Source organism: Somniosus microcephalus, chromosome 1, assembly GCF_052327205.1.
Source record: "Somniosus microcephalus isolate GS21.2 chromosome 1, FLI_Smic_1.0, whole genome shotgun sequence".
Lineage (NCBI taxonomy): Eukaryota > Metazoa > Chordata > Chondrichthyes > Squaliformes > Somniosidae > Somniosus > Somniosus microcephalus.
The window spans coordinates 226359999-226374620 of record NC_140987.1 but is presented as its reverse complement, the minus strand read 5'-3'; the positions used below and the strand labels follow the sequence as shown (position 1 = coordinate 226374620).

Here is a 14622-nt window from a genome sequence, read left to right as displayed (position 1 = left end):
ATATGAGTTTTGAAAAGAGAGTCTTTAGTTTTCTTCTTCCTTTCCCCAAATTCCAACAAAGTACTTCTCCAATGAATGTAAAATGATTTTTTGAGATTTACCTCCCAACTGCAAACTGAAGTAACAAAGTCCTGACCACTTAACATAATGAGCTTGCTACAACTGTCGTGAAATAATTTTTGTGAGCCTTAACTGAAGATTTATTTATTTTTTAAAGTTTCCTCTCCACAATATTTCCTTTGCAACTTTTCCATAATCGAGAAAGATTCCAATGTCATATAGCCTCTAATATAGAAAAAAAGTTTCATGGCGCATCTAGTGAAAAATAGTTTTGGACTTCAAAACTCAAACATACTGCTCTAGCAAAAAGAGCCAGCACAGGGACAGTGAGCCAAATGGCTTCCTTCTGTGTTGTAAACATTTGGTTCTCTGCTTGGGAAATTATTGCTGTGATTAATCCTTACTAGATCAGACCTTAAATCCTTTTTAAAATAATTAAAAAAAGTAAGCCCTATTAAGAAATCATAATCATAACATTCTTATAAAGAAGGTATCAAGACTTACTTTATCCCAAATCTGTAAAATGACGACTTAGGAAACACAGATGCTTGTTCTTTCTTCTGATTTTCAAGTCCAGAGGTGGACGGGACAACATTCTCAGTTGGATATCTATTTTGTTTATTATCCACACATATGCTGTTCACGACTGCTGGTGTTTTACTTGCATTCAAACTTGGTCTGCAACACAGTTATTGAGAACTTAGCAGTGACAACACAAAAGAAAAATCTAGCATTTAAGAGGCAAGGAGAGTTTTTAAACGAGTAACCTGTAAAAGGAAGCACATTTCTTGAACTATAATTTATCAAGTAGAAATTGCTGCAGCTTTCTGCAGAAATTTGATACACCAACAGTATCCTATATTTATATAGCGCCTTTAATGTAATAAAATGTCCCAAGGCACTTCACAGGAGTGTGATCAAAAAAAAATGACACCAAGTTATAAAGGAGATGTTAGGGCAGATAACCAAAAGCTTGGTCGAAGAGGTAGGTTTTAAGGAGCGTCTTAAAGGAGGAAAGAGAAGAAGAGGCAGAGAGATTTAGGGAGGGCGTTCCAGAGCTTAGGACCTAGGCAGCTGAAGGCACCACTGCCAATGGTGGAGCATTTAAAATCAGGGACGTTCAAAAGGCCAGAATAGGCAGAGCGCAGAGGTCTAGGGGGATTACAGGGCTGGAGGAGATTACAGATATAAGATGGGGCAAGGCCAAGGAGGAATTTGAAAACAATGATGAGAATTTTAAAATCAAGGCGTTGCTTAACTGGGAGCCAATGTAGATCAGCAAGCATAGGGCAGATGGGTAAACGGGACTTGGTACAAGTTAGCACACGGGCGGCAGAGTTTTGGATGACCTCAAGTTTATCGAGGGTAGAACTACGGAGGCCGGCCAGGAGTGCATTGGAATAGTCAAGTCTAGAGGCGATAAAGGCATGGATGAAGGTTTCAGCAGCAGATAAGTTGAGGTAAGGGCAGAGACGGGCGATATTACAAAGATGTAATGGGCAGTCTTGGTGATAGAACGGATGAGAGGTAGGAAGCTCAATTCGTGATCAAATGATGTCAAGGTTGCGAACAGACTTGGTCAGCCTTAGAGAGTTGCCGGGGAGAGAGATCAAATCAATGGAAAGGGAATGGAGTTTGTGGTGTGAACCAAAGACAATGGCTTTGGCCTTCCCAATATTTAATTGGAGGAAATATCTACTCATCCAGTGCTGGATGTCGGACAAGCAATCTGATAGTATAGAGATGGTGGAGGGTTCAAGAGAGGTAGAGCTGGGTATCATCAGAGTACTTGTGAAAACTCATGTGTTGTCAGATGATGTCACTGAGGGGGGCATGTAGCTGAGAAATATGAGGGGGCCAAGGACAGATCGTTGAGGGACACCAGAGATGACAGTGCGGGATCAGGAAGAGAAGCCAGGGATCGGGAAGAGAAGCCATTGCAGGTGATTCTATGGTTACAGCTGAAGAGTTAGGAACTAAACCAGGCGAGTGCAGTCCTATCCAGCTGCATGACAGTGGAGTGGTGTTGGAGCAGAATTTTGTGGTCAACCATGTCAAAGGTTGCAAACAGGGCCAGAAGGACGAGAAATGATAGATTACCTTTGTCGCAGTCAATTAGCATGTCATTTGTGACCTTAGTAAGAGCAGTTTCAGTACAGTGGCAGGGGCAGAAGCCTAATTGGAGGGTTTCAAACAAGGAGTTCTGGGAAAGATGGGCACAGATTTGGGAGGCGACAACACGTTCAAGAACTTTGGAGAGGAAAGGGAGGTTGGAGATGGGGCAAGGGTTTGCAAGGACGAAGGGGTCAAGGGTTTTTTTTTTTTTTTTTTTTTTTTTTTTTTTTGAGTTGGGTGCTGACGGCAGATTTGAAGGAAAGGGGGAAAATACCGGAGGAGAGAGAATCGTTAACAACATCCGCTAACATGGGAGCCAGGAAGGAAAGTTGGGTTGTCAGCAATTTAGTAGGAATAGGGTCGAGAGAGCAGGAGGTCGGTCTCATTGACCAGATGAGCTTTGAAAGTGCAAGAGGGGAGACAGGAGAGAAATATGCAAATTTAGGGTTAAGGCAGGGGGGAAAACAGAAAGGAAGCAAGGTCCGGTGAGCAAAGGGAAGGGAGGGAATTGAAAGCAGAAGCAGTTGAACAGATGTTGTCAATCTTTTTAACTAAGAAGTCCGTGAACTCCTCACATTTATTGTTGGAGGTGAGGGATGAGGAAGGAGAGGGTGGTTTGAGAAGACGGTTAGTTGTGGATAATCGTGGGGCAGTACTGTGTGGCGGGGTGTGGTGATTATCAAGTATACAAGTGTACAACAGTGCCCCAACTGTAACAGTCAATGTGTTAAATTTCATAGAATCATACAGCACAGAAAGAGGCCTTTCAGACCCTCGCGCTTCTGCCGGCTCTTTGAAAGAGCTATCCAATTGGTCCCATTTCCCTGCCCTTTCCCCATAGTCCTGCAAATGATTTGTGCTTTTCAAGTATATATCCAATTCCTTTTTGAAAGTTACTTGTGAATCTGCCTCCATTCCCCTTTCAGGCAGTGCATTCCAGATCATAACTTGAGTAAAAAAAATTCTCATCTCCCCGCTGGTTTTTTGCCAATTTTTCTTAACTCTGTCCTCTGGTTACTGACTCTTTTGCCACTGGAAACAGTTTTTCCTTATTTACTCTATTAAAACACTTCAAGGTTTTGAACACCTCTATCAAATCTCCCCTTAACCTTCTCTGCTCCAAGGACCCCAGCTTCTCTCGTCTCTCCACTTAACTGAAGTCTTTCATCCCTGGTGCCATTCTAGTAAATCTCCTCTGCGCCTTCTCCAAGGCCTTGGCATTCTTCCTAAAGTGTGGTGCCCAGAATTGGACACTATTCCAGCCAAGGCCAAACCAGTGATTTATAAAAGGTTTATAAAAGATTCCCCAATGCTTAGGTTTTCATGGTTTTTGCTAATCCTAAACTTAAATCTTTTGATTCCTCCCCAAGGCCAAATGATAATAGAACAGTTTTCAAACCTTTCTGCTTGGGGGCCACCTCTTAATCCTATGTTTGAAAGATAGTATCAGCTAGCTAAAGAAAAATGGTGCCATCATTGCAGAAAACTTCAATGTATGGCTGATCGCCCCTGGCATTGCTCACCGTTTATCACTGCTCTGCTACCTCACTGCTTTCTACCTGAATGCAGGTTTACAGATTGCTTCTGGAATGGCAGGCCTGAAAAAAAAACATGCTACACCACAACCATGTCCATTACTATATTTAGATGCCCTCGACAAGCCTCGGTATACGAGTATATAAACTTCTGTTTTTGAGTTAGTCCAAGATAGACTTTTGTTTTCCAAACAGGTATGCATTTTAGAGTCAGAAGGTGTTTTATTACTGTTAACTAAATTGTGCATGAACCGAAGATGTTTAATTCTAACGTTGATTTTCTAGTATATAAAAAATGATCGATTTCTTTACAAAACCATGGTTTATGCCTGAATTTTCTTTAGGAAGACGAGCCCATGAAGGAAAGATAAAATTAAATAGTGAGATGAAAAGGCATTTCCCCAAATTTTGCCCCTACACCAGTCCCCAGAGCTATGGTTCGATTATGCTACTGCGTAATACCTCACTTGCATTACTTTTTTTTCCCATTTTATAAACAAATCTGATTAATAAATTAGCCAATCACAAAAAAAAAGTGTCTTCCAAAATGGTGCAAGATGTGGTGGAATCCTACTACCATCCAGTGGCAGGTTTATAGCAAAAAGGAAAATTGCCTGCCTGGTGGTCTGTATAGCCCATATTTTTTAAACACAGTAAGGTTTAGTTCCAGTTTATAGGAAACACTTGCTTAAAAGGAGGTGCCTGATGTGGTGGGCACGAGTGAAGAGTATTGGGAAAGAGAACCTGAATCAAGACATTCAAAATGTTTCAACAATATCGAAGTTGGACCATCTGTCATTGGTATTGAATTTGGTAGCAGGTCTAGGGAGATTCTTGCATAGAATTACATAGAATATACAACACAGAAACAGGTCATTTGGCTCAACCAGTCCATGCTGGCATTTATGCACCACTCGAGCCTCCTCCCATCCTTTCTCATCTAACTATCAGCATAACTCTATTCCCTTCTCCCTCATGTTTATCTAGCTTCCCCTTAAATGCATCTATACTATTCGCATCAACTACTCCCTGTGGTAGCGAGTGCCACATTTGCGCCATTCTCTGGGTAAATAAGTTTCTTCTGAATTCCCTATTTGATTTCTTAGTGACTGTTTATATTGATGGCCTCTGGTTTTCCTCTTCCCCACATGTGGAAACACACTCTCTGTGGGCAATTTTAACTCAATTGGCCAATTGATTTCCAACGTGTGGGAAGCCTTGGCAATTCAGTATTTCCAGTCAGAAAGTCGCAGAATATGACGTCATCATTGCTGCTGCTTTTAAGGTCCACAGCAAGCCTTGCTTCTTCTGCAGGCTTCCAAACTTTACCATTAAGATGGCACAGGAGCCTGCAGGAGCAACGGCCAGCGGGAGGGCAAGAACTACCCCAAAATTTGATGAGGCTTCACTCCAGGCATTGCTGGATGGTGCTAGGGCCCACAGGGAGGTCCTGTTCCCTTCTTCAGGGAGGAAGAGGCCTCCCAGTCAGACCAAGGCTGTGTGGCTACAGGTGGCTGGGGAAGTCAACTCCTTGGGGCTCACACAGCACACCTGGATGCAGTGCAGGAAAAGATTCCATGACCTTCATCGCACTGGAAAAGTACTGTATGAAGTTTCCATCACCCTCAGTCTGATCCCCATTGCCTTTCCTCACCAGCACTCAGCTTTAGCAATCTCTTCCTCCACATCCCACTTGACACTCACATCCATGCACCCTTACCCATTCCCTCTCTCTCTGCTCACATTCACATAACTATTCCACCATGCAGCCCTCACACTCCCTCTCACTCTGATGCTTTGAACACAACTGACAACACACAGGGAGGGCCCTTGGTCTTGCAACCTCACTCCATCTTTGTCTCCTTCTAAGTATCTATGCTATGCAATCTCTGCACTCACTCCTTCATTCTCACTCAACCTCCAATTGTCTCCCTCATTGCAGGAAAAGAGAGCACAAAAGAGAGCGAGCCAGGACAGGAGGGCCGCCCTCATTAGCCCAGCTCACCGCCTGGGAGGAAACCGTCCTGGAGATTGTCGGGGCTGACAGATGCGGAAGTTGGGGAAGGACATAGAAACATAGAAGATAGGAGCAGGAGTAGGCCATTCGGCCCTTCGAGCCTGCTCCGCCATTCAATGAGATCATGGCTGATCATCCAAACCCTAGCACCCGGTCCCTACACAGACAGCCATCCCACCCAAGCCCTATCCCCGTAACCCCACGTATTTAATCCCCCCTAACACTAAGGGTCAATTTTTATCATGGCCAATCAACCTAACCCGCACATCTTTGGACTTTGGACAGACAGGTGCATCCCCGCAAGCTGGTGACAGAATAGTTTCCCATCTCTCTCACTGGCATTGCATGAGTCGCTGATAATGATTCTGAAGCTACATCATATGGACTTATGATCATCTGCAAAATGCAATGTGCATGTAATCTTGGCATCACATCTCTAACTTTTTCCTTGACTCCCCCACAGGACCAGAGAGCCCCCATCCTCAGTGTGCAGGAGGAAGAACCCGAGATGCCAGACTCCTCAGAGGAATCTGCAACATCTGAGGGCGCAGCGTCAGCAGAAATAAGCGCACCCAGCACCAGCGCAGACATTCACACCTCGGTGGGACCTTCGGGACACAGAGTAGAGTTGTCACCTGGTGTATCACAGCTCACAAGTGAGCATCAGCAGATTGTGGAGCCAGGGACAGCAGTGGAGAGTCCTAGTCGGAGGGCGCAGGACTCTGCCAGCTCGGCTCAGCTGCATGTCGACCCTCAGCCTCTGGGTCCATCCATAAGATCAGAGGTGATGGAACTCCATGCACAGATGCAGGAGTCTCTGGCAGGTTTTGTCTCCAGGGTCGCTGCGAGTGTGGAGCGAATGGAGGAGTCCATAGCGAACATGAGCAGAGCCTTTGTGGAGTCAGTGGCGCATGAGCGCATCAACACGGAAAGCATGGCTACCTACGTGGAAATGATTGCTGCCTCCATGGTAAGGCTGGCTACCGTAGAGGAGAGGACGGCTACGGTAGAGGAGAGGAGGGCTACGGTAGAGGAGAGGAGGGCTACGGTAGAGGAGAGGAGGGCTATGGCCATGGAGGAGGTTAGTCGCCAGGGTATGGAAAACATGGTGAGTGTTCAGAATAGAATGACATCTTTTGAAGAGCGATGGGCATCTATTGAACAGAGAAACCAGACCTTCATGGAAGTCCTTCTGAGTCAGACTGCCATTGCAGATATGGGTCCCCATGGCCCCCCTGATGTGCAGCAAGGTGCTCTCAAGCCACTTGCAGGCACTGAGGGGGACCTGACCCACGAGAGGGAGGTTGGTGGCAGACCTCAAGGAAGTGGGGGCTCCTCTCCAAGCGCTCACACTTCCATGCCACTGCAGAGCCCTCGGTCAGAGCCGCGCCGGAGTCCACACCCAACTGAGATAGACGTCTCAACTCCTGCACAGCCGCAGGAGCAGCAGACTGTTGACGAGCCCTCACAGGTTCACAACCCCAGAGGACGCCCGCCAAAGGTGTTGGGACAGGAGCAGCAGGAAAGTGAGCAAGGGGCCTCCACATCTGCTGAAGCCACAGGGGAACCACTACGTATGAGCACGCGTAAGAGGAAAATAAAGCACAAATAGTCACAAGGGTAGTCACTTGGGTGAAATGTTGTGTATTTTGTAAAAATGCCATCAGTTGTTTGTTTTGCATAAAAATTCTGATGGCAACTGCTGCAGTTCTGGCGTGTGTCATTTCACGAATGGGGCTTTCACATTGAGGGCTTAGGATTACTTGCAGTTGTCAGGATACTGGTCAAATAGCTCGGAATCTGCAGGGTTTGGCCATTGTTGATGCTCAGGTAAGAAGTTGGGAGGCAAGAGTTTGATTTACTAGGCTAAGCAAATCTGGCCAGGATGAGTGCGTTCCTTGCATCCAGTGCAGCAATGTTCTCACGTAATGCTGCCGCTGGTTGATGGGCCTCTGCAGGATGCTCGTTCTCGCCCTCCTCCTCATCATCATCTGACGAGGGTATGTGAGGAGCCACTTGGTCCTCAGGAATCTGCAAGCCACGACGCTGTGCCATGTTGTGGAGTGCACAGCAAACCACGACGATTCTGGAGACCCTGGCTGCTGAGTACTGTAGGGCTCCACCTGATCTATCCAGGCATCTGAAGCGCATCTTCAGCAAGCTGATGGTTTGCCCGATTACGGATCTAGTGGAAATGTGGCTGGAGTTGTAGCACTCCTCAGCTTCGTTGGCTGACCTCCTCAACGGCATCATTAGCCAAGTCCTCAGGGGCTAGCCCTCGTCTCCAAGCAGCCATCCGTGAAGTTGGTCTGGCGGACTGAATAGCGGAGGCACACTAGACTGGCGCAGTATGAAGGAGTCATGGCAACTGCCAGGGTACTTGGCACAAACATGTAAAATCTCCTCCTTGTGGTCACACACCAGCTGAACGTTAAGGGAGTGGAAGCCCTTGCGGTTGACAAAAATACCTGGATTGTGATGGGGTGCCCTAAGGGCCACATGTGTGCAGTCAATGACACCCTGCACCCTTGGAAAGTCTGCCAGATGAGCTAATCCAACCGCTCACGCCATCACATTGGCGCGATCCCTGGTGAAATGGATGTGATTGCCCTCTGCCCTCGCGCACATCGGTTACCTGCGTGATGCAAGTGTGCGGCCGACTGGGAGATGCCGCTGATGTCTGCTGCTGATCCCTGGAATGAGCCCGAGGCAAAAAAGTTGAGTGCGGTGGTGACTTTGATGGCCACTGGTAAGGAGTGTCCACCTGGTCCTCTGGGCAGCAGGTCTTGCTGTATCATTGCGCCGATGTCAGTCACTACCTGTCACGAAAGTCGGAGCTGCCTTTGGCACTGCTGCTCAGTCATGTTGAGGTAGCTGACCCCGTGTCTGTAGACCCTGTTTGGGGGGGTATCTCCTGCGCCGACGGGCTTCCATGCGCTGGCCCCTTCTGCCTCAGCTGGGTGAGCAGCAGCCGGTCGCTCCTGCTGTTCCTGGTTCTGCTGCTGCCGCGCCTGGTGCTGGAGGTCCTCTAATGCCAAGAAGGGAAGGAAAAAAAGGCCTCCCATGCTTCTGGTAGAATCCTCAGTTGAGGAAGTGCTGAGTGAGGGTGGCGAGAGGGGTTTCCCAGGAGTTCACACTGGAGAAGTGTGTGAGGCTCCAACCTTGCACAGGTGTGGTTAAGCCTGGTAAAAGTTGCCCCAGGTCTAAGACAACAAAGTCCTGCCACCTGCAAATGATGACTGATCAAATCTCCTCTTTAATGGTTGACCTGCAGCTGATAGTCAGCAAGCCAATAGTGCTTGCGCCAGGTTTCACAGGCGTGATCCCCACCAGGCGTGTTTTACATGGGAAAAGGGTTAAACAGGCAAGGGCCTGTTAAAATGGGATTATAAAGGCCAATGAGTGCTGTTTAAGGGCCCTAAAGACCAGTCCCACCTGTTGCAGGCGGGACTGATTCGGGACCATCAGACACGCCTGGGTTAAAATGGCTAGGTGTCGGGAACCAGGCGGGAGGGGGTCCCAACCCCCAGGTTTCGCGATTTTAACCCCCCACACGCCTCAAAGCCTGCCTAACGGCGGAGTTAAAATTAAGCCCTCTGTGTCTACTCCATCAAAACCTTTCATAATTTTAAAGACCTCGATTAGGTTCCCCTCAGCCTTCTCTCTGAGAGAAAAGAGACCCATCCTGTTCCTCCTTTCCTGATAGGTATAGCCTCGTTCTGGTATTATCCTTGTCAATCTTTTTTGCGCCCTCTCCTGTGCCTCTATATACTTTTTATAATATTTTTAATATAACTGCACACAGTACTCCAAGTACTCTAACCAACATTCGATCCAAGTTTACCATAACCTCTCTACTTTTCAATTCTATCCCTCTAGAAATAAGCCTCCCTTGTTGGCCTTCTTACATACTGGGTTCAAAAGGAATCCTGTGCACATTGCAGGAAATCCATTCCCTTATCCCAGTTACCTACCTCTTCTATCCAATTAATATCGGGGTAGTTGAGATTCCCCACGATTATTATTCTATGTTTGTTATTCATTTCCCTAATTTGTTTTCATATTTCTTCCTCCATCTCCCTTCCACTATTAGGTGGTCTGTAGACTATCCTTGTTAGTGTGATTGATCCTTTTTTAAATCGCTCATCTCGATCCACATGGATTCTATTTCTGACTCACTGATGGCTGCGTTATTTTTTCTACTGCCATGTTATCTCTAACTACAACTACTCAACCTCCCCCTTTTCCCCTTACTATCTTTTCTGATTAGGTTATACCCTGCAATGTTTAATTCCCAGTCCTGAATTTTCTGCAGCCATGTCTTAGACTATATCTGGATCCTTGCAAAGCATTATTGCCTCCAGTTCCCCTATTTTATTACAGACAATGAGTGCATTGCTGTACAGACAGTTTAACTCATTTTTAATAGCAGTTTCTCTCACTTTATTTTTAATCATCTTTTTACACTTCTGTTCTTTAACTGTTTATTTCCTGGCTATTTATGTCCTCCCTTACTTTATTCTGTCCCATGCTCTCCTGTTTTGTTTACATTCAAGCTTGTTTCATTTCTTACATAAGAACATAAGAAATAGGAACAGGAGTGGGCCATACGGCCCCTCGGGCCTGCTCCGCCATTCAATAGGATCATGGCTGATCTGAATCTAGACTCACGTCCACTTCCCTGCCCTCTCCCCGTAACCCCTAATTCCCTTATCTGCTAGGACAATGTCTATCTCCATTTTAAATTTATTTAATGTTGCAGCTTCCACAGCTCTCTGGGGTAGCAAATTCCATAGATTTACTACCCTCTGAGTGAAGAAGTTTCTCCTCATCTCAGTTTTGAAAGGGCAGCCCCTTATTCTAAGATTATGCCCCCTAGTTCTAGTCTCACCCATCAGTGGAAACATCCTCACCGCATCCACCCGATCAAGCCCCCTCACAATCTTATACGTTTCGATAAGATCGCCTCTCATTCTTCTGAACTCCAATGAGTAGAGTCCCAACCTATTCAACCTTTCCTCAGACGTCAACCCCCTCATCTCTGGAATCAACCGAGTGAACCTTCTCTGAACCGCCTCGAGAGCAAGTATATCTTTTCTTAAATATGGAAACCAAAACTGCAAGCAGTATTCCAGGTGTGGCCTCACCAATACCGTGTATAACTGCAGCAAGACTTCCCTGTTTTTATACTCCATCCCCCTTGCAATAAAAGCCAAGATTCCATTGGCCTTCCTGATCACCTGCTGCACCTGCATACTAACTTTTTGTGTTTCATGCACCAGGACCCCCAGATCCCTTTGTACTGTAGCACTTTGCAGTTTCTCTCCATTTAGATAATAACTTGCTCTTTGATTTTTTCTGCCAAAGTGCATAACTTCACACTTTCCAACATTATATTGCATCTGCCAAATCTCTGCCCACTCACTTAGCCTGTCTATGTCCTTTTGCAGGTTTTTTATGTCCTCCTCACTCACTGCTTTCCCTCCCATCTTTGTATCGTCGGCAAACTTGGATATGTTGCACTCGGTCCCTTCCTCCAAATCATTAATATAGATTGTAAAGAGTTGGGGTCCCAGCACTGATCCCTGTGGGACACCACTAGTTACTGATTGCCAGCCCGAGAACAAACCATTTATCCCAACTCTGTTTTCTGTTAGATAGCCAATCTTCCACCCATGCCAGTATATTACCCCCAATCCCGTGATTTTTTATCTTGATCAGTAATCTTTTGTGTGGAACCTTGTCAAATGCCTTTTGGAAGTCCAAATACACTACATCCACTGATTGCCCTTTATCTACCCTGTATGTTACATCCTCAAAGAATTCGAGCAAATTTGTCAAACATGACTTCCCCTTCGTAAAACCATGCTGACTCTGTCCTATTAAATTATGTTTATCCAAATGCTCTGATACTGTTTCCTTAATAATGGACTCCAACATTTTGCCAACCACAGATGTTAGGCTAACTGGTCTATAGTTTCCAGCTTTTTGTCTACTTCCCTTCTTAAATAAGGGTGTTACATTAGCAGTTTTCCAATCTGCCGGGACCTTTCCTGAGTCCAGGGAGTTCTGGAAAATGATCATCAATGCATCCACAATCCCTACTGCCACTTCTCTCAAGACCCTAGGATGTAGGCCATCAGGTCCGGGGGATTTATCCGCCTTAAGTCCTATTATTTTACTGAGTACCATCTCTTTAGTGATTTTAATCGTGTTTAGCTCCTCCCCCCCAATTGCCCCCGGTTTGTCCAGTGTTGGGATATTTTTAGTGTCCTCTACTGTAAAGACTGATACAAAATATTTGTTCAGCGTCTTTGCCATCTCCATGTTCCCCACCGCTAGTTTCCCGGTCCCATCCTCTAAGGGACCAACGTTCACTTTAGCCACCCTTTTTCTTTTTATATAGCTGTAGAAACTCTTGCTATCTGTTTTTATATTTTTTGCTAGTTTACTTTCATAATCTATCTTCCCTTTCTTAATTAATCTTTTAGTTATTGTTTGCTGGCTTTTAAATGCTTCCCAATCTTCTATCCTCCCACTAGATTTGGCTAATTTATATGCCCTTGTTTTCAGTCGAATACTATCCTTTATTACTTTACTAAGCCACGGATGGCTGTCTTTTCTTTTACTCCCCTTTTTCCTCAGTGGAATATATTTATCTTGAAAGATGTGAAATATCTCCTTGAATGTAGACCACTGCTCTTGTACCGTCTTACACTTTAATCTGTTTTCCCAGTCCACTTTAGTCAATTCTACTCTCATACCTTCATGGTCTCCTTTATTTAAGCTTAGTACGCTGGCTTGAGATCCAACTCTCTCACCCTCAAACTGAATTTGGAATTCAACCATATTATGGTCACTCATTCCAAGGGGATCCTTTACTAGGACATTTTTTATTAATCCTGTCTCATTACACAGGACCAGATCTAAGATTGCCTGCCCCCTGGTTGGTTCAGTTACATACTGCTCAAGCAACCCGTCCTTAATACACTCTATGAACTCTTCCTCAATGCTGCCATGCCCAATTTGATTAGTCCAGTCAATATGAATGTTAAAATCCCCCATGATTATAGCTGTTCCCTTATTACAAGCCCCAACTATTTCCCGATTTATACACCAACCAACAGAGTTGCAACTGTTAGGAGGCCTATAGACTACGCCCACTAGAGACTTTTTCCCCTTATTATTCCTTATCTCCACCTAAACTATTTCACTATCCTGATCCTTTGACCCAATATCATTTCTGACTATTGCAGTGATTCCATCCTTGATTAACATAGCAACCCCACCTCCCTTTCTTTCCTGTCTGTCCTTCCTAATTGTCAAATACCCTTGTATGTTTAGTTCCCAGTCATGATTATCTTGCAGCCATGTTTCCGTAATGGCCACCAGATCATACCCATGTGTCGTTATTTGCACTGTCAACTCGTCAATTTTGTTACGAATGCTGCGTGCATTCAGATAAAGAACTTTCAAATGTGTTTTCTGACAATTTATTCCTGCTTTTACTTCTTTTACTACTTTACCTTTATCATTATACATTCTGTCCCTTCCTGACACGCTCTGGTTTTTAATTCCCCCACTGCAACCTTGCTCTATTGCCTTCTCTGCTGTCATTTTTATTTTTCGCTCTCTTAAAACCTCCCCCCCACTAATTAGTTTAAAGCCCTCTCTACAGCCCTAGTTATTCGATTCACCAGGATTCTAGTCCCAGCACTGGCCAAGTGAAGCCCGTCCCAACGGAACAGCTCTCTCCTGTCCTAGTACTGATGCCAGTGTCCCAGGAAGCAAAACCCATTTCTCCCACACCAGTCTTTGAGCCACGCATTTAACTCTCTAATTTTATTTACCCTAGCCAAATTTGCATGTGGCTCAGGTAGTAATCCAGAGATTATTACCCTTGTGGTTCTGCTTTTTAATTTGGCCCCTAGCTGCTCATACTCCCTCAGCAGAACCTCTTTTCTTGTCCTATCTATGTCGTTGGTACCAACATGGACCACGACAACTGGATCCTCCCCCTCCCACTCCAAGTTTCTCTCCAGCCCAGAGGAGATGTCCTTAACCCTGGCACCGGGCAGGCAACACAGCCTTTGGGACTCTTGCTCTCGGCTGCAAAGAACTCTATCTATCCCCTTAACGATACTATCCCCTACCACTACAACATTTCTTTTAACTCCCCCCACTTGAATGGCCCCCCGCTCCACGGTGCTGTGGCCAGGTTGCTCATCCTCCCCGCAGTCCCTGTTCCCATCCTCACAGGGAGTAAGAGCCTCAAACCTGTTGGACAAGAGCAAGGGCTGCGGCTCCTCCAACACTACCTCCTGGATCCCCGTACCTGCCTCACTTCTAGTCACACCATCCTGACCCTGGCCACGGACTACATCTGAATTAATTAATCTAATTGGTGTGACTACCTCGTGATACAGAGTCCAGGTAACTCTCCCCCTCCCTGATGTGTCTCAGTGTTTGAAGCTCGGACTCCAGCTCTTCAACACGGAGCCGGAATTCCTCGAGCAGCCAACACTTACTGCAAATGTGATCACCGTGAGCATCAATGGTGTCCACCAGCTCCCACATATTGCAGCAGCAACACATCACCTGATCTCCCATTCTATGTAATTAATTAAATTTATTGATATTATTTTTAAATACCCTCTGCCCCGATTCTAGATGATGAATATCGCACCTTAGAACCTATAAACCAAAGAGTTTAAGCTTAAAAAAGAGAGAAATACTTACCAACCAATCACTTACCCGATTTCTGGTGACGTCACACTTGGATTACTTTTTATCTCTCTCCTTCCCTCCGAGTTCCGAGACTGGTACGCCTTACCTGGTCTCTGGGACTTATATAGCCCCGCTGCTGCCGCTGAATTCCCACCGACGCTGTGAGGC

At 45.7% G+C, this 14622-nt stretch overlaps 1 protein-coding gene across 5 annotated transcripts in view; it reads right to left on the bottom strand.

Annotated features, from left to right (window-relative positions):
- LOC147124655 (uncharacterized) overlaps window positions 1–14622 on the bottom strand; it is a 176738-nt gene that overhangs the window by 76590 nt on the left and 85526 nt on the right. For all 5 annotated transcript variants that reach the window (XM_085991062.1, XM_085991090.1, XM_085991079.1 and 2 more), the window contains one exon: window positions 565–738. In XM_085991062.1, the coding sequence (XP_085847188.1) occupies window positions 565–738 (174 nt within the window). The remainder of the gene's footprint in view (window positions 1–564; window positions 739–14622) is intronic.